This window comes from Vombatus ursinus, unplaced genomic scaffold (assembly GCF_900497805.2).
Source record: "Vombatus ursinus unplaced genomic scaffold, bare-nosed wombat genome assembly UNPS02014768.1, whole genome shotgun sequence".
NCBI classification, from domain to species: Eukaryota; Metazoa; Chordata; class Mammalia; order Diprotodontia; family Vombatidae; genus Vombatus; species Vombatus ursinus.
Window position 1 is genome coordinate 6,335,045 of NW_020954546.1, and position 20,042 is coordinate 6,355,086.

General features: G+C 38.9%; 2 protein-coding genes across 2 annotated transcripts in view; one reads left to right on the forward strand and one right to left on the reverse strand.

Annotated features, from left to right (window-relative positions):
• Positions 1–5,312, reverse strand: part of LOC114042958 (vacuolar protein sorting-associated protein 45) — a 69,695-nt gene extending 64,383 nt beyond the window's left edge. The window contains exons 1-3 of the mRNA XM_027861734.1: positions 5,113–5,312; positions 3,157–3,291; positions 2,768–2,828 (exon numbers count right to left, since the gene is read on the reverse strand). Coding sequence (XP_027717535.1) covers positions 2,768–2,828; positions 3,157–3,291; positions 5,113–5,205 — 289 coding nt within the window. The 5' untranslated portion in view covers positions 5,206–5,312. The remainder of the gene's footprint in view (positions 1–2,767; positions 2,829–3,156; positions 3,292–5,112) is intronic.
• Positions 5,313–6,260: 948 nt separating this feature from the next.
• The window catches only part of LOC114043448, a 32,444-nt gene continuing 18,662 nt past the window's right edge, over positions 6,261–20,042 (forward strand). The window contains exons 1-13 of the mRNA XM_027862595.1: positions 6,261–6,342; positions 6,400–6,461; positions 6,527–6,578; positions 7,074–7,109; positions 7,676–7,724; positions 7,826–7,892; positions 8,720–8,770; positions 8,940–8,967; positions 13,259–13,289; positions 14,015–14,072; positions 14,608–14,638; positions 16,434–16,470; positions 18,969–19,004. Coding sequence (XP_027718396.1) covers positions 6,261–6,342; positions 6,400–6,461; positions 6,527–6,578; positions 7,074–7,109; positions 7,676–7,724; positions 7,826–7,892; positions 8,720–8,770; positions 8,940–8,967; positions 13,259–13,289; positions 14,015–14,072; positions 14,608–14,638; positions 16,434–16,470; positions 18,969–19,004 — 620 coding nt within the window. The remainder of the gene's footprint in view (positions 6,343–6,399; positions 6,462–6,526; positions 6,579–7,073; positions 7,110–7,675; positions 7,725–7,825; positions 7,893–8,719; positions 8,771–8,939; positions 8,968–13,258; positions 13,290–14,014; positions 14,073–14,607; positions 14,639–16,433; positions 16,471–18,968; positions 19,005–20,042) is intronic.

Below are 20,042 nucleotides of genomic sequence, written 5' to 3' on the forward strand. Positions count from 1 at the left end.
AGGGCAAAGGGTGAGGAAGGCAGGCATTCCCGGTGGACTACACAAAGGCACTGAGATGGGAGATGGACTGATGAGTCTCAAGAACAACAGGGCAGTTAGGCTGATCCACAGAGCCATTGGAGGGAGTCATAGAATCACAAAATATGTACAGAAAGGTGGGTCAGACTGTAAAGGGGTCTTAAAAAAAGATTTATTGATAGCTTTTGTTTTTCATGCCAAAATCATGTCCTGATATCTGCAGGCCAATACCAACATTGGAACCTCTCGTAGCAAAGCAAAACCAAACACGACACATACAGAGCTCACCACCTCTCAAGGGAGAGAAGGGAAGTAAATTCTATCATCTGTTCTACTGGACCATTTGGTCATTGCAATTATTCAGTCCTACTACCTTTTGGTATTGTTTTTACTTACATTACTTCAGAACTGTGTACACTGCTTTCCCGTTTCTGTTTCTTTGCTCTGCATCAGTTGTTCTAGGTTACATTAATGTCAAGCTGAGGAGTTTGAATGTTGTTACTCTAGAGACAACAGGGAGACACTGAGGATTTCTGAATGGTCAGCCCTACAGGTTTGGAAATATTAACTTGTCAGCTCTGTGGCAGACATATTACAGAAAGTGAGAGACTGGAAGCAAGTAGACCATTCAGGTTATTTTAGTGGTCCAGATAAGGAGTGGCCAGGGCCTGAATTAGAGTAGAGTTTTGTTAAGAGAAGGGGATAGATGTTGGAAGGATACAATCAGCAAGGCTTGGTAACTAATTAGCTATGAGGGGCGAGGGAAGAGTCAAGAATGACTCCAAGGCTGTGAACCTTGGTGCCTAGAAGGACAGGAGCGTCTTCAAAAGAAACAGAGGTATTTGGAGGGAGCTTGAATAAGAAGAAAAGAGAATAAGTTACATGATTTTTGATGTTGAGTTTGAGTTACCAACGAGTTGGTTGATGGAACTGAAGATTAAAAAAAGAGGGGGGACTGGATATATAGATTTGAAAATTATCTTGAGAGAGATAGTAATTAAACCCTTGGTTGCTGACAAGCTCATTAAAATAGATAGAGAGAGGGAAGTGCAGAGGGCGTAGGTCCACATCCCTTTAGGGGATTCACATGCTTAGGGAATGGGAGATGGATGGTGATTGAGCACAGGAGAACTGAGGACTAGTAAGACAGAAGAAAGACACCCAGGAGAGAAAAGCGTTTTGGAAACCAAGAAAAGACAGAGTATGGAAAGGAAGGGTTGACCGATGGTGTCAAATGCTGCAGAGAGGTCAAAGAGGATTGGGACTAAAAACAAGCCATCAGATTTAGCAGTTATGGGATCATTCGCAATCTTGAAGAGAGCTATTTGGTGAAGCAGTGGTGTTGGAAATTATAATGCAAATGGGTGAGCAGAGAAGGGGAGGTGAACAAACAGAAGCAAGGAGTGTAGAACACCGCTTCCTGGTCTAGCTGTGAGAGGGAAGAAAAATGACAAGAGGATAACTTTGGCTTTGGCAGGGTCAAGTGGAACTTTACAGATAGGGAGATACAGGTGTGTTATAGGAAGAGGTAAGGACCTTGTGGATAAGGAAAGGTCAAAGACAGAAAAAAGAATGCTCAAGAGGGCAAGTTTCCAGAGGAGGTGGGAAAGGATGGGCTCAAGGGTCCAAGTGGAGGGATTGGCCTTTGCAAGGAGAAGGGCCACTTCTTCCTCAGAGACTCTGCACTGGGAACCGGAAACAAGAGCTCATGTAGCTGGCAAACTCCCCAAGGAAATGAAAAACGCCTCACTGCATACTTTGCTTTGCAATAATCATACCTCAGGTAAGTCTTAATGGCTATGATTATCGCTAGTCCTCTGCAGACAGAAGAATCCAAATAAATCCTATATAACAATTCTGACTTAGATCAATATCTAAGAATTGCTCAGTGTTGGGCTCTTATGATATGTGTGATGATAAATTTATAAATCCAGCTCACAGGGAGAAAATACAAGGATAGAAGAATTGGTTTTAGCCTGGCGGGCAAAGTCATTCAACATGCACTTTTTTTTACGATGATGTTTATCAATACCAAAGAACAACAACCCACTCAAAACCATTTATGTATGTATGTATGTATGTATTTATTTATTTAGGTGGGGGAAGCACTTGAGCTCTGAGAGGAACAAGAATCAGGAAAGACCTCATGTAGGAGGTAGCACGTGGGATGAGCTCTGAAAGAAACTAGCAAAACTATTTATCCAAACGATTCCACCTCTATAGACCTAACCTTGTATCTTACCCAGGGGCCTAGCACAGTGCCTGCCATATGATGAGCTATTAACAAATGTTTTCTGAATGAAGCAAAAGGGCAAAGCAGGATATGAAAAAAACTGCCCTATATTTTGCTGCACTTTTTCCTCTTCTCCCACAATAAGGAAGGGACATCTGTGCCTTAGTTTATAAAAGCATAATGTAGATATCTTTCTGATCAGAGGCATAAAATGTGACCATCTGTACGTTTTGAAATTTGAAAATGCCTCAAAAAAAGCAATAAAAACTTATTTTTGATATTATCATTTCTTTTCTTAAATGTCAATAACTTATGGCAATTATATTCAGCTCTCTACACTAGGATAATGGCTATCTGAACTTTATATATCTGAATACAGGGCAACAAAAAAGAGAAAACCAAGCATAGAATGATATGTTTTGATGATCCTCTAATCCACAGTATGACAAGGTATGTCTAACAAAAAAATTAGCTTATATGGAACCAAATGTACCAAAAAGAAAATTATATACTTACAAATAAAATACACACTGTATTTAGGTCTTCGGAGCTCCTGAATTAGGTAATCCACATTTTCCTTATCAAAAAAACAGTGTTAGAGTAAAGACTTCAGTAAATCAATAATAGTAATGATAACCCATTAATTGACTCATTCAATTATTCATTAAGCATTTACTGTGTGCCTGGGGTGATATTAGGTGCATAGAGAGATACAAAGAGGGTTTTATAACATGGGAAGAAAAGATATGTTTGTTTTTTAAAGGCCAAGAGTCCAGAATGATGATAGCCCACCTCAAATAGTAATCCAAATATATCTTGACTACTATTTATATTCTCTGTGTTGTGTTCAGACCTGAATATAAAAATCTGCATAAGCCTGGGCATAACCTCAGTGTACATAATACCTTTGTAGGTCGAAGAAAACAAATGGCTTTCAGGTGTTTCATGGTCTCTCGATTCAGAGAATCAATCCGTTCAAAAAGGTACACTTCCTTCTGAAGAATCTCTGACTGTGTGTACACCATACTCACTATACCAGTCTAGACATAAAAAGAATGAACCAAGATTACCCTGTTCCAGAAGGACAAACACCAATTTTACTACAGAATCATTTCTAATCTCTCTTCATTACTACTTAACTGGGTACTTTACATGCCATCAAATTTAATCAATCAACAAGCATTTACTAAGCACTAACTTTGTGCCAGGAAACACACTAAGGTTTAAGATAAAAATGAAAAGTCCCTGCCCTCAAGGAGGTTACATTTTATTGGAGGAGACAAAATATACATACATACAAAACATAGATAGGATAACAATGCCAACATTTTTTGAGTGCTGGCGGGCTTTTATAAAAGGTATGAAGAGTACAATATTAGACTAGAAATACATGGTCTCTGTCTACATTTATTTACACTTGAATTCCAAATAGACTTTCTGCCACAGTAACAATAGCTGAAATTATAAACTAGTTCAAAGATTACTCGCCCTCCTCCAAAAAAAAGCACTTAACATACATTATTATCTCATTTACTCCTCAAGAAAACCCTGTGAGGTAGTTATTACTTTCTCCACTTTACTGAGGAGGAAACTGAGACTCAGGGGAGGTTAAATGACTTGCATTACACTGTTAGTGTTAGTCAGGATTTGAAAAAGACAAGTTTAATTTGCATTTTAAAAGCATGAGAGAAAAGAGCAATAACTTGTAACCTCATGTGAATCCTCCAAAGCTACAATCAGAAATGAAAAGTCTTTGCTAAAAATTAAAGGACCATCCTTTCCCATCTCACCATTCAGCCATGACATCTGCTTCCCCCATTTTCAGTACCCTGTACACCTGACCTCTTGAATCCATGTCTCCAGTCTCTAGAGAAGTGAATCCACTCAGTTGTGCAACTCCCTTCCTGGAGCTGTCCTGACTCAGGACACAATAATCAATTCAAGAGTTCTATTCCTTCCCAAAGGCTCATGCCAAATGCCTTCCCTATGGATTCTAACTCCCTTCCTAGCCCTAACTTCCTTGTCTGGCCACCACACTCCTAGAGACAGAAGACCTTGTCTCTCCCCGGTTAAAATGTGGGTTCCTCAAGGGCAGGGACTCAGCTCTTAGCACGTGCCTAGCACATAGCAGGCAGCTGCTCAATCTCATACCTGTTGACCTTTTCTTGAAAAAGACATCTAACCATGCCTATTACGGCTGTGGACCAGCTAGTTATTAAGAGTTTCCTTGTCTCATCAAACTGCTCAGTTGACAGGAAGAGGACGCTAGGGAGGAACTCTAGTCATTTAATTAGAAACCCACTGGGCAGGGCATACTCAATTTACAGAATTAAAATCACAGACTTTCCTGTTTCCCTTTAATGCTAGTACCTTCCCTCTAAGATAACCTCCCATTTATGTGTACAAACATACAGGCTAAATGGGAGGTAATCTGATATACACATGTATAATAATACATACATATGTGTATAATACCCATGTATACACATATAGATAATACATAGATTGTATTTACAGACACATGTATATATTCACACACGGGGTAAATTGGAGGCAATCTGAAATATACGTATACATACATATGTGTGTATATACATAATTCTACATACATCGTTCGTATTTCACATTTTCACGTTGTCTCCCCGTTAGGCTGTAAGCTCGTTGAGGGCAGGGGCTGTCTTTCACTTTTCTCTACATCGCCGGCACTTAGTACAGTGCCTGGCACATAAAAGGCGGCTATAAATGCTTACTGACTGTACACCCTTAATGAAATACTAAATCTCAACATCAGGGAAAGCCCAGCCTGGGGAGGACGAGGGAGGAAGAGATGGGGCGGGCTACAGAACCCAAACCAAACTCACCGTCTCCTTATCCATGAGAAGTACTTTCATGCTGGGCCCACTGTCCTCTATCATTTTGGAAATGTACTGCTTCACGGCAAAAACCACGTTCATGTTGGCAAAAGGGAGGTTTTCGCACAGCAGCTGTCTCCCCACCCCCCTACAAAAAGCAAAGAGCCGGTCTGTTTATTTGGCAGGGCCGCCTTCCTTCCCGGCTAGAGCTTTCGCTTCCGGGCGCGTGATAGGCCTTGAAGACTTCTGGGAGTTGTAGTCCTGCGCCAGGCGCTGGCAGGCCACAACCGTGGGTCTGATTCCACCCACTCGACCACGTGGTCTCCAGGAGCCAATACTTTTTCCCGATCCATTTTAAGGCCCTTTTCTCATTCATTCTTTTGTCTGCACTTTCTGGCTCTTCCCGAAGCCAAGTTGGTGGATGGTGCGGGTGGGCCTGCTACGTTTAGAAGGGACTTTAGACATAGCTGTAGTCAGCTAGGTGGCAAAGTGGATAGAGCTCCGGGCCTGGAGTCGAAAAGACTCCTCTTTCCTGTTTTCGGCCTCAGACACTAGCTATGTGACCCTGAGTCATTTAACCCTGTTTGCCTCAGTTTCCTTATCTGTAAAATGAGCTGGAGAAAATAATGGCAAACCACTCCAGTATCTCTGCGAAGAAAACCCCAAATGGGGTCCCGAAGAGTTGGAAACGACTGAACAACAGCAGACATGTCATGGGCCCCGAAGTCAGAGTTTAGGTTTGGGAGGTGGGGGGTGGGGGCGGAAAATGGATTTTCCCAATGAGCACGACCCTGTGCCGCTCCCGTTCCAAGGAATGGTGTAGCTAATGAAAACGCAAAGGGCTTTTCTAGGAGGGTCCTCAGCGCAGGGTGGCAGAACCAGCACCAGCCAGCACGAGGGGGCTTCTGATGCCGCCTCTGCCCCCCCCCTGGGTTCAGCCACTTAGCGTCTTCGGGCCTGGTTTTGAACCGCGTAGACCTGTCAGACATTAAAGCTCCAGGTTCTAAGCGTCGTTATTGGAGGGATCTGTTTAGAGACCCCAGAGCAGGCGCATTCTGAAAGAATTGGGTACTGACACGACATGGCACTTCGGTGCAGAGCCTGGAAGCATAGGCTTACACAGGTAGGGGCCCAAGGCGCGAACTGCCCAATGGCCCATGGCCTTTCAAAAGCCAGTGGACTCGGGGGCGGGGCTAGGACATGAACGACAGACTAGGGGGCGGGGTTTTCTGCCTGAAGGCGGGGCTAGAATGCTAGTTTACTGGGGGCGGAGCTAGGATCCGAGCTCTGACTGAGGGCGAGGCCGAGACCCGAGCAACCAGACAGAGAACGAGGCTGGGACTCGGACTACCGAACCAGTAGCTGACTAACTGGAGGCGGGGCGCGAGCTCTCTCTGGGGGCGGGGGTGAGACGCCCAACTAGAGGATTGGGGGCGGAGCTCGAGCGCGAGCTCCTCTACTGGGGCCGGGACTGGGTTAGTTTCCCGCTCCCCGGAAGGGACTTGGGGGCGGGGTCTGCGCGCGGGATTCGGGGGCGGGGGCCCCAGCGGTCTGACCGAGAACCTCTGTAGCTTGCGTGTAGGAGGGGTGCGCGAGGCCGCGAGGGGTCTCTGCCTTGAGCGGGGCGGGGCCACGAGCTACCTTCTCCCAGATTCAGAGGCCGGTTAGGTTTTGAATTCCGTACCCTGCGCCCTCAACGGCAGCCGGGCTGAGGGGAGACTGGAGGAGCCTACGTCCCGTATGCGCTGGAAGGAAAGGGAGTTAATCGGGTCCGAAATGGGTGGGGGTACTCTGCATACCGGGAGGGCGAGAAGGGATTTTTTTTTTTTTTTTTTTTTTTTTTTGCTCCTAGAACGGAAGGGGAATCTCACATATTATGAATTATTTATTAACAGGGAAACTTTGCAATGGAAACAAATCTACTAGTGCCCAAAGGCTAAATGTACGCATTTCTGTGTTTGTACCCCCAGGTCTCCTCTTCACCATGCCATTTCTTGAAAAAGAGGGTAAATGTTTCTCCTTGCTGCATTTGTTTAAGATGAGGTGTGAAATGAAACACGGGCAAAAAAAAATAAATCCCCTCCCCCCAGATTTGTATCGTAGTCCTTTACATGCAATTAAGTGGTTTTATATATAGTATCTTGTGACCATGAACACTTGTATGAAATGTATCAAGTGAAGAATTGAACATTAACAGGATGGCAGATGTAGCAATGTCAATTTAAGCAAATTATTGTATTTAAGACTGTTCAGATTGTAAATTCCTCCACTGAAACTTTTGTTACCATCCATTAAACCGTTAGGAACATAATTTAGGGAAATCAGAAACCCCTTAAGAATATTGCTGAATTGGTACAACTTGAAGTGTGCAGAATTATTAGCAGCTTTTTTCCTCTGATTTTTCTCTGTCCATTAAAAACAAAACAAAATTTTGTCTTCTGAGATGTCTTAGGTTAAGAAAAAGCGTTAGTGAGATATGTAAATAACAATATTAGGCTAAAAAATCTAATTGAGAAAGGTCTGATCATGGTAGATTAAAATGTGTTTAATATAAAATATTCATGTATTATAGAAAACAGTGGACTTATGTTGATGAAAAATGAAACACGCCTGCAAATCTTGTAAGTTAAGACTGACCACCTACAGTGCTAGATTTTTTCTCCCATGAAATTTATCATATACTATAATATATAAGATTATTTTGACTTTTTTTAATTTGTAGAAAGAACAAGGAGCAGAGAAGGAGACTTGTTCATGAAATTTGTACTTTTTTAGATAGCAGCCAGTCTGTAAGTAATAAAGTGTCCTGATGGTTATAGTTCAGTCATTTATAAAGTTTTGTGGGGGTGGGAAAAGTGCCTGTTTTCTATCTCCTACAGTTTTCCGTGAAATCTGATCTCAATGACAATTTTTACATGATAGGGATATACTAGTACATAGACCTTAAAAGTTCTAATGGAAATTATAAATAATTATTACAAGTTCAGAGAATGCTATCATGGTTCCCAACTTGATCAGCCCATTCTCTTCCTGAAGGAAATGTATAATTCATTAAAAAAAATCTTTTATTAAGATTATATACATAATATAATTATATTATCTATTGTTATCTCTATATGTAATATCTATTATGTCTTTTTATTGATTAAAAATATCAACACTTCCTCAAATAGAACTGCAATTAATGATAAAATTGGAGTAGAGGGAGGGAAAAGGAAGGGAATAAGCATTTATATCATGCCTACCATATACCAGGTACTGTGCTAAGCACTTTTGACAAATATTATTTCATTTGAGCCTCACAGTAACCCTGAGAGGTAGATGCTATTATTATCTCCATTTTAAAGTTCAGGAAACAGAGGCAAACAGAGGACAAGTGACTTGTGATTTATTCAAAATAAACTCAGAGTTGTTTTAGTTGTAAATACGATACAGTTACTTCATCTTGCCTTTAGACTTGATTGTTTCTTTTCAAAGTAAATTAATAAAGTTATAACTAAATTTTGGAATAATTTAGATAATACTTTTAGGCAGTTGAAAAGTGTTAACTCACATTTATGTGTCATTACATTAGTAACAAAAGTTTCTAGTAACTTGGAAAATTTTTTTTCATTAGGTCCAAGAAATTGATGCTTTAAGGACAGAAAACAGGAAATTAAAAAATGCGGTATTTATACTTGTGTATTTTCTTTAGACTTGTAAATATCATGTATATGAATGAATAAATTAGAACATGTTACTTGAGAATTTTTCATTTTTTTTCCATAGTATATACCTTTTTACAGGATTTAATTACCCATTTTGTATTTATTCAAAATCATCTTTCTTTCCATTAGAACTCAAGGCTGCGATATAAGACAAAGGGTATGTAATCTGAAATGAAAATACATATTTCTCATTGGAATTAGATAATATAGTGATTTCTTGGTTACTCAAGTGTTGATTGACTAGTTTATGGACTCTGCCAACTCAGCTTCCATTAAATCTTTCCTTAAAGAACCAAACTACAGGAGTAGAGCAGAAGTGAAACTTAAACCAGCCAGTTTTCTCCTTATGAACAACTCTAAAAAAATAATTGGAGTAGGAATTAAATAAATTAATGTATAAATCTTTCGGAGTTATGAATTTTGTGCCAATTTTGGTCTCTGTTAACAGGAAATATGAAAGGTGACTGCTTCTAGTGTACTATAATTTCTAAAAATCTCTTTAGTCACTATAATCACTTCATCTTACATCAGTTTATATTTGTAATCTTTTGAAATTAATGAAAAGGTATGATTTTCCTTGTCGTAGTGTTTGAAGTAGGTACAGTTTTGAGAAGATAGATGTATCCCAGAAGAATGTATTCCAAAGTGATTTTTGAAAGCTAATTCACTGTGATAAGAAACAGAAAGACTTTGACCGTGTCGTTTACTTATTGATGACATCTACAGAAGATTCAGTGGAAGAATTTACTGCTTGAGGGACACTTACACACATAGGACTTGGCACTGGGAATCATTCCACTTGGTAGAATAGATCAAATCGATCAACAAGAATTCATTAAGTGCCTGCTAAGTACTAGATGCAGTGGACACAAAGGCCCAAAAGTTAAACAATCCCTACTATCAAGGAACTGAGTTCTATATTAAATACATACAGAATAAGTGTGTATAGATTAAATACAAACTAAATATAAGATTAAAGTCAAAATTAGGAAAGGAACTTCCTAGCATTTGGAATCAGGGAAGGCTCTGTGTACCTGAACTATGTCTTGAAGGGAAAGAGAGATTCTGTGAGGCAGAAATAAGAGGGGAAGGTATTCCAGGCATGGGGGTTGATGCAAAGGCATGGAGATGGAAAATCAAGTGTGTGTAGCAAAGAGGAGGCCAGTTTGATAAAATTGTAGAGTGCCAAATGGGAAGTTTTATGTAAAGCTTTACAATCCAACCAAACTGTCCATCTCTGTGCTTCTCACAGTTGGTTTCCCATCTCTACCTTTTTGAGCTGGCCAACTGCCATGCCTGCAGTGCACTCTCTTCTCATCTCTGCTTCAAACAATCTTCTTTCAATATATCATTAATGCATATGTGTGTGTGTGTGTGTGTGTGTGTATGAGAGAGAGAGAGAGAGAGCGCCAAACAGAGGAATTTATATTTTATTCTAAAGGTAAAGAGGAGTCATTGGAGCTTATTGAGTAGGAATAAGTGACATTCTCAGATTTGTGCTGAAAGAATATCACTTTGTTAGCTGGGAAGGATGGATTGGAATGAGAGAGATTTGAGGCAGAGAGGCCAATTGCAGTGGGCCAAGCAAGGGATGATGATGAGTGCCTGAAGTGAGGTGGTACTATGTGCACAAAGAGAAGGGGTTAGATGCAAGAGATGTAATGTAGGTAGAAACACCAAGATGGAGCAACTGACTGGATATGACGAGTGAGTAAGAATAAGGAATTACGGTTAATGCTGAGATTACAAACCTTAGAGACTAGAAAAAGAGTGGTGCCTTTGACAAAAATAGGTAAGTTTGGCAGATGGGTGGGTTTGGGGGGAGAGATTTTAAATTTGGTTTTGATAAAAATAGGTAAGTTTAGAAGATGGTTGGGTTTGGGGGGAGAAATGATAAATTTAGTTTTGGCCATTGAGTTTGAAATATCTCTGACATACCTACTTTGAAATGTCTAATAGAGAATTGGTGTTGTAGGGCTGAAGAAAAGAGAATAGACTTGGGGAGCACCCACAGTTAGGGGACATGCTATGATGAGCTAGCAGAGGCGGTCAGACATATTGGAGGAGAATCAAGAGAAAACAGGGTTATAAAAACCCAGAGAGGAGAGAGAGTAGTCAACCTTGTCACATGTAGGAGAGAGATGAAGAAGAACGAGGACTGAAAAAGACAATCAGATTTGATAGTTAAGATCATTGGTCACTCTGGAAAGAGCAGTTTCAGTTGGGTAATAGGATCAGAAGCTAAAGAAGAGCAAATGAATATAGAAAATTTTTCCCCTGGGAATTTGGTTGATAAAGGGAGGAAAGGAGATGATAGCTTGTGGGAATGGTAGGGGTCTAGTGAAAGACATGTTTGAAAGCAAGAGGGAAGAGATCAGTAGATTGGGAGAGACTGAAGATTATAGAAAGAGGTGTTGGTTCAGAGGAAGTCTGCTGGAGAAGACAAATGGGGATTGAATCAATGGGTAAAAGGATTGAATGCCTTGGTGAGTAGAAAGTCTACCTGGTCCAACTAGAGGAAGTGGGAGGGGTGATGTCCAGGGATCTTGAGAAGAGAACCGTTTAACACCTAATGAGTGGCTTCAATTTTGTCAGTTGAGTGGGTTGAGAGAAGAGAAGGTTTGAAGTAGTTTCTATTGAAAGTGAGATAAGGAATCCATTAGGGAAGATTGCCTTGTTCAATAAAGGTACAGTTAAGATTAGATAACAGTTGACCTCTTAGTTTTGTGACTTTCTCCAGCTCTGTTTAGCAAGTGAGTAGGAACAGGAAGGCCATTGGTGGAAGTAATTCAACAGAGAGATTTGACAAGACGTGAACACGATAGCATAAGAAGGTGACAGATTCCAGAGTAATTGAATTGGTTGATTACAGTGTTGAGATTGGGAAGGGAGGTCAAATCAGGAGTAATGACCTGAGAAAGTGATGAGAGATAGAGGGATTGGAGGTCAAAATGAGGGCAAAGAACAAATTTAGGAAGGTGAGACATAAGGGAAAGGTAGAATGATAGGTTATGGTCAGATAAAAAATGTCAGTTTTTGATTAAGGAACACTTGTAGATAATGGTGAGATCCAGAGTGTGACAATTAAGAATTCATCTGTTCATCAACTATATGAATATTTCCTTTATCAGACCATAACCTATCATTCCATCTCTCCCTTTGTCTCCCTCCTTCCTAGACTGATCTTTGTCCCTTTGACCTGCAATCTGTTCACTGCTCAGTATTTGGACAGGCCATAACCCTTGTACCAGCTGAGTTCTCTTCCCTCTCCAGTCTCAGTGCCTTAGTGAAACAGTTCAATTCTACACTATCTTGTCTGTACTTTGTTGTTTGCATGTTGTTTCACCATTAGACTGTGAGTTTTATGAGGACAGGGGCTGGTTGTTTTTTTTTTCCCCTTTATATTCCCAGCACAGTATCTGGCATACATGCTTAAGAAATGCTTCTTGTCTTGATTTGTTTTTCGATTTCCTGCACCTAGCATAGTATGGTATGTAGTAAGAACTTAAAATAATTGTTGATTTGTTTTTTGATTTTTCATATAACTGGACAGAACAGGTCAATTAGGTAGTTCACAGAAGAGCAGGAAAAAGTAAAAAGATATTACTGTTTTACTTTGGTTCAACTAGTTGCTTTGGTTGAAACTCAGATCAATCAGGTGATTTGGTGCAATCTTTCATATGACATATTTTGAACCAATTTAATTGAGTCAAGGATGGACTATGGATTAGCTTGCAGTCTGATGGAGTGATATCTGGATAAGTTCTTAGCAAATAAGTGAGAAAAGGGCAGCATCTAAGTTGTATTATTTATTTTATTGGTAAAGATATATTAAAAACAATTTTAGACAAGTAATTTTGTTCCCACCACTAGTGCTTAGTTTGGGGGGAAAGCATCATCCTTTATTCTACATCAGGGCAATAGGAGTTGCCTAAAAGGTGAGGAGTGAAATGAAAAGTTTCACTGAAAGACATCACATCTGACATTTCCCATCCCCATTTTAAATAGGAATGTGTGGCTCTGGCCTCTAATCCACAATCCCTCTCCTGTCCTACTTCTTGAATAATGAAATAACATTTTCAGGTAGTTGAGAACAAAGTAGGGGCAAAGGATAATCCTCTTGGAGCATGCTTTTTGTTTTTGGTGGTGGCACATAGCATGTAGGGAAGTTGATCTGCAGGTTGGTTTTGTTTTGGTTTTTTTTTTTGCTTTGTCACATGGACCACAGAGGAAAAAATGGTTAACCATTAATGTAGAAGGTCTTTTGATAGTCTTCTTTCACTCTTCCTCATATCTCTTCTTGTCTGACTGTTTGACTTTTGTCAACAAGCATTTGATGAACTCCTGTGTATATATTTATATTGTATATACTATGTATAACTTGCTTTGGCTGTTTTTGCATTGAATTTTAATAAGCAAATTAGTGAATGTTAATCTTTTCTATCTAGATTGGGCATTAAAGAAAGAAGAATATGAAAAGTAAGTATTACCTTACATTAAATTGTTTCCTTCTGTGTTGGATTTTTTTTTTTTTTGAGAGGGGGTTTTCTTTTGGGCTGCACATGCAGCAGCCACTCCTGGGCTGGTCATACCACTAATCTGCCTGGGAGAAACTTTGACCTGTTCCATTTCTAAACTTCGCTGGTTCACCCGTTCTTTGGCAGCCTGGTGGCTCCACTCTCCCAGGGACTAACCATTTTGGTTCTAGATTTAATATGGACACCTGATGGGTTTTAGAGCTCAGAACTTCCAAACTCAAGTCATCTACCACCCACACCCTCCGTAAGGATTATAGACATGCTCAGGCTGGTGTAAATAGTCTCTAAAATGACTGAGCAATTTTCTAGAAATATCTACTTTAAAACATTATCCCTGAGAACAATTGTAGAAGATTTGGTTTTGATTCCTGGCTCTAACACAAACTGTGTAACTAGTCAAGTCATTTAATGATTCTGGGCCTCAATTTCATCATCTCTAAAATGAGGGAGTTGGGCAACATTTCTTCTAAGCTCTCTTCCTACTCTGAAGGTTTGTGATTCTATCGTTTGTGTTGACAGGCCAAACTGGTGTAAAATAAAAACATAGCTACCACAAATAAGAAAGATCCATTATCTAAAAAAAATAATTAACAGAACTCAGAGTTCATAAAATGTTAACATCAAGATGTAATGTCTATCACATTGTATTTTCTTTCCCATATGTAGTGAGATTGAGAGGCTGTCTAGTGAGATATCAAATTATTTAAATGTCACCAATTTTTGGGTAAGTATGGTCACTTAGCTCTTTATCTTTTTATGCCTTAGCCAAGTGTGCTAGTGGAAGTGAGGATCAAAGCTGGGGAGGGAAAAAGTGAGGGAAAGTTGTCTGCCTTCCCTTAATACTACTTCCCTCGAGTATTTCCCCCCAAGCCCATTTTTGCCTAATCCTTTATTCATTTCTTTTACCTGCTCTTACCTATCAACTCCTTTTACTTTTCTTCTCCCCCTCCCCTACAAACTAGACTCATAGAGATCCAAGTGCTTGCTAATAATCCTCTTTAGAAGTAGGTCAGGTATCTTTCGTGTTATGTTATAATCTTGGGTAACATGAATCCTGAGTAGTTTCCCCCCTATTTTTAAAAAAAATGTGAAGTAATACGTCATTTCTTACAGTGGTATAGTGAAGATTGATTAGTTTACATCTATTGTCCATGTATACATGTACATGTACACATGCATTGTGACAAAAAGTACTGTATCTAACCAGTGTTGACACTTAGCATTATTACATGTTGAAATGTATTGTCTTTCCCTTTTAGTATCAAGACACAGAGCTTCTTAATGATGAGTGTGAGTTTTTTTAAAGATTGAAAAAAATGGACTTACATATCTCTCTAAATATAATGGTTCTCTGAATCCTTTTGTTAAGATTTATTATTTTATTTACTGCGAATTAGAACAATAAGCTTTTTTATATTGTCATTAGCCAGTCCTATTGTGGAAGCATCTTGACCTATATTACAGTAAAGAGCTGTGCAGTTTCAGAGATTTCTTCATAGCTTTAGTGCTGTCTTCTCCCAGATAGTTTTAGTGTTTTCAGTTACCTTTTATTATGCTGTCATTAATTGGGACTAATGGGAGAAAGGTTAATCTTGGAAAATCTAGTATTTAGAATGTTTTAAAACAAATGGCATCTCTCACATTTAGCTTTTAGCAGTTGTTTCTTTCGAGTAAGACGATAGAGAAGATTTTCTCTCTAGACCATAGAGAAGTGATTTAATAAGACTGAGCAAAAGTATATACAAATAAGCATAGAAGATAATTTATACAACTGAATACTTTTAAAGTATCTCACTCATCCTTGTCTGTCTTTCTTGTCATTCATTTGTTTATAAATTCCTTTTTGGTAGCAAGTATAAAAGCAAAATTCAGATTAGCCCCTTTGAGAATTAATACAAATTTCAAATTTCTAAAGTTTGAGTTAATGCCATATAAAACATTGTTTATCAAGTACTATTTCTTGTTAAGAAGACAAATACTTTATGTTCTAGCCAAGAGGTGGGGAACCTGCAGCCTTAAGGCCACATGTGGCCCTCTAGGTCCTCAAGTACCACCCTTTGACTGAATCCAAACTTCACAGAACAAATCCCCTTAATAAAAGAATTTGTTCTGTTAAACTTGGACTCAGTCAAAAGGCCACACCTAAGGACCTAGAAGGCCACATGTGGTCTCAAGGTCGAAGGTTCCCCACCTCTGTTATATGCTGGTCTTGCAACTTTAGTTCCCTGCTTGAATACATTTTATTTTATGAATACATCCTATTTTAAAATAGTATCATCAAAGGTGCATATTATAAAAAAGTATTATCAAATATGCCTATATTCATGAAAGCTTTAGTTAAAATCACTTAACAAATATTTTTTAAAAAATAAATTGTATTGATATCCTTTGTCTTTAACCTCACCTAAATTTCCCTCTGTATCCTTCCTCTCCCCTCCCAAAAAATCATATTTATGTATGTACATATATTCACATTTATAATTTTAAAAAGAAAATAGAATAAAAAGCAGCAAAAATGAACAATACATTGAAAAAAATCTGAAAATATATGCAATATTCCACACCCATTGACCTCCCACCTCTGCAAGGAAGTAGAGGGAGATGTTTTCTCATATCTCTTCTTTGGGACTATGCTTGTCCTTTATAATTTTGCAATGTTTATTTTCTATTCAACAAGCACTTATTAAGCTCTTACTGTCTACCATGCATTATGCTAAGTTCTGGAGATACAGAGAAAGGCAAAAATAGTCCCTGCCATTGAAGATGTTGATAACTAGGTACATACAAGACATCTACAGAGTAGATGGAAGGTCATCTCAGAGGGGAGAAGAACTAGCCACTGGGGAGACCAGGAACTGTCTACTGAAAAAGGTGATGTTTGAGCTGAGACTGGAGGAAACCAGGGAAACTGAGGGACAGAAATGAGGAGGGAATTCCAGGCATTCACCAATCCAAAGGCCTGGGGATATTACATTTGAGGCCATAAATATTTTGCAGGTTTCTTGTATTGAAGTAAGACTTTCTGGATACTTTCTGTGTTAAATGTATAAATTATAATATAATGAAATAATTTTCACCATTTTAGATAATAATATACCAAGGGAACAGGCAAACAATGTAAGGTAAGTCCTAGAAAACTCCTAATTAAAAACAAAATTAATTTAAAGTCATCTATGCTAAAAGGTATTTATGATAGAACTTTGTTTTTTTCCTATTAGAATGAAGTAGATGATAGAAATCTTTTGGTCAGGACTATTAGTAGGATTTTTTTTCAGCTCACTAGTATTTTGTAATCTTAATAAGATGCAATACCTAACTACTGATAATGATGTCATTAATAATAACTTGCATTTATATATTTTAAAATTTACAGAGCACTTTACATATACATTTATTGTATGATATATGCTATTTTCTTATATTGTCACTTGAAACAGACTAAATTCACTTAAAGTAGGCCCTTATTATATAGATTACATTCAGCTAATAGTATGGAAGCATATTCTCTCAAATATGTTTTGAAGTAATGTATTTTAATGTAAGTTATATAAAAGTACTGCCTTAGGGGCTAGTAGAACATATCACAGCTTTTCAAATCCTGAGGATAGTAATATAAGCTCCTTGAAGGCAATGATTGTTTGTTTTTGCCTTTGCATGCAAGGTTCTTGGCACAGTGCCTTCAATTCAATTCACTAAATGTTTCCTAAGCTCCTCCTAGATGCTAGGTACTCGGTAGGCTCTAGAGATTAAAACCTGAGGAAGAAGTCCTGCCCTTGACGAGCTTGTTGTATTGGAGGGGAAAAGTCTATCTTCATAGATCAGTAAATGTAAAACATCTACAGGGTAGCTGGCCTAGGACCTAACGACCAGAGCAGGCACCCTCAGCTTCCTTTATAGGGTCTTTGGCCTAGGGTCTGTGAACTTGTTTTTAACATTTTAACTGCATTTCAATATAATTAATTTCCTTTGTAATATTGTGTTTCTTATTTTATGCATTTAAAATAGTATTCTGAGAAGGCATCTATAGATTCTACCAGACTTCCAAAGGGCTCCATGGCACCAAAAAAGTGAAAAAACCCTGTGCTTTCAGAGGGGCACTTAAGCTGAGTCTCAGTGGAAGTTAGGATTTTACGAGGCAAAGATGAGGAGGGAGCGTGTGGGGAACAGCCTGGGCAAAGGCATGCAGATGGAAAGTGGACCATTAGGTATAAAGAACAGCAAGTAGTTCAGGATGAAAGATGGCACACGTGAAGGAGAGTAGCGGGCAATGGAGTCATATTGGTCACAAAGAGAGTTGTGTCATGAGAGGAGTATACAACAATGGTGGGTACTGTGGAGAAGTCAAGAAGGATGAGAACAGAAAGAAGGGAAGGAAACAAGCATTTATTAAGTGCTTGTTCTGTGTGCCCAGGCACTGTGCCGGTGGATGTGGCAATTAAGAAATTATTGCTAACCCGTTTAAAAGAGCGATTTTAGTGGAGTTAGTGGTGTATTTGAGGAAATAAAGTAAGGGTAATGAGTATAGATAGCTTTTTCTAAGGGTTTGGCTGGGAAAGAGGGGAGAAATAATATGATAAGGAGATTGTAGAGTCAAATGTCTAGGAGTTTAAAGATGTGCACATGTTTGTGGGCAGTGGGGTAAGGTCCAGCAAATCAGATGAGATGAAAAATTAGAGAGGGATGGTGATGGCTGTGGGGGCAAGCTGCTGGAGGCAGAGGAGGATTGGATCATGAGCAAAGTGAAAGATTTGGTCTTGGCCAGAAGAGTGCCACCTCTTTGGTAAAGACTGGAGCAAAGGAAGAGGGTGAATGGGTAATAAGGTTTTCAGTTTTGAGATTTAGAGTAGGGAAGCAGAAGGGAGGTCATGGTGATGGTTTGTCTTTTCTCCATAAAGTATGAGTCCAGATGAGTGGGAGGAGTGAAAGGTATTTTATAAGCATTTTTTGAATTGAATTAAGTGCTAGTATATAGTGTAAAAAGAAGCCAGTGACATTTAGGGGCCTATTCATTTAGCATTATTTACTACATTGTATTATTATTTATCTTTTTTTCTATATGTCTTTGTCTACCCAAGTAGATTATAAATTCTAGTGAGAGCAGTGACCGTGTTTCTCACTGTCTATGTCACTAGCACCTAGGACAGCAGCTTGCATACAGTGGACACTCAAATGTTTGATTATAATAATATTCATCTTTCTGTTAAATTAAGAAGCTAATATTCACAAATGTATATGATCAGAGCAAAATGTAAAATTAATTAAATTAGCTAGGTTATTTATTTAAGGCAATAATTTCATTATTATATGGTAATTGTAAATTACCAAATAACAAATCTGCTAAAAGCATGGTGTGTTTTTCCTAGAATTATTTAGATGACTGCTTAGCTAGGCCTTACCTTGGTTTGTATTTAGGAAGGAGTCTACAATTAGTGATCAAAAGAACAAAAGAGTGAATTCTAGCAACCTTGTCTTAGACTGCCTCCTTGGTTGCCAATGAAATAGCACTTCTTGTTTTTGAATACGAACCATCTCTGATTTAAAAAAAAGAACATTCTCATGGAATTGCACTTAATAGTTTATCTGACTCAAATGCTTTCATTTGGCTTTGAACTTTTTTCAGCACTCAGACAGAGGGCGCCCTTGGACCAGTAAAAAGGTATCAAACTATAATAATGCCTGTCTTTTACATATGCTACTGACCCACTAATTATTAGTTATATAAGTGAAGGAAAATTTTTGAATGTATTTGTTAAAATCAGAACATTCAGAACATTAACATTTTGTTAAAATCAGAACATTCAAAGACATTGAAAGCATATTTATTGTATTACTGGATAGGCAAAATATTTTATGTTGGTCCTCAAATGCTATGACTTTAAACCTGTCTAATGAATTATTGAATGAATGTACTAATATTTTCTTTTAAATATTTTCACCTATTAAAGATTGGGATCCTGGATGGGTCAAGGCAAACAAGCCTGGTTCTTGGTTCTTTGAATACTCACCAAAAAGATCTCAGTGGCAACAAGCAGGGAATAGTGCATCAATCACATTTTAATAAGACACAGACCAGGGGTGGGGAACCTGCAGCCTCAAAGCCCCATGTGTCCCTCTAGGTCCTCAAGTGAGGCCCTTTGACTGAATTTGAGCCACATGGGACTTCAAGGCTACAGGTTCCCTACCCTAGTGACCTAGGACTTGAAATAAAATAAAGGGAAATGGTATTCTATTTTTGGGGGAGAAGTGGGAATGGAGTGGAATATAACAATTCTACTTCTGGATGAGTAAAAACATTTCCTTCTCCCTCTTCTTTGAAGGCAGCATGAGAAACATCTCAAGCCCTGAATGGCCTATCACTCTCATGACTTCAGTTTTCTGGATGATCCTTAGAGGAAGGTGTTAGAACTACCTGTATAGGCCTCCAGCAAGCTTTTCATTTATTTATTTATTGTTTGTTTGTTTGTTTGTTTGTTTTTTTGGAGGGGGGGGGTTTGGGTTAGGCAGCAGGGTTAAGTACTTGCCCAGGGTCACACAGCTAGTAAGTGTTATGTGTCTGAGGCCGTATTTGAACTCAGGTCCTCCCGACTCCAGAGCCAGTGCTCTGTCCACTGTGCCACCTAGCTGCCCCCAAGGTTTTTATTTAGAGAGAGAATCTGGAGGGCTTGTGGAGCAACATAGTGTACTCAGCAAATAA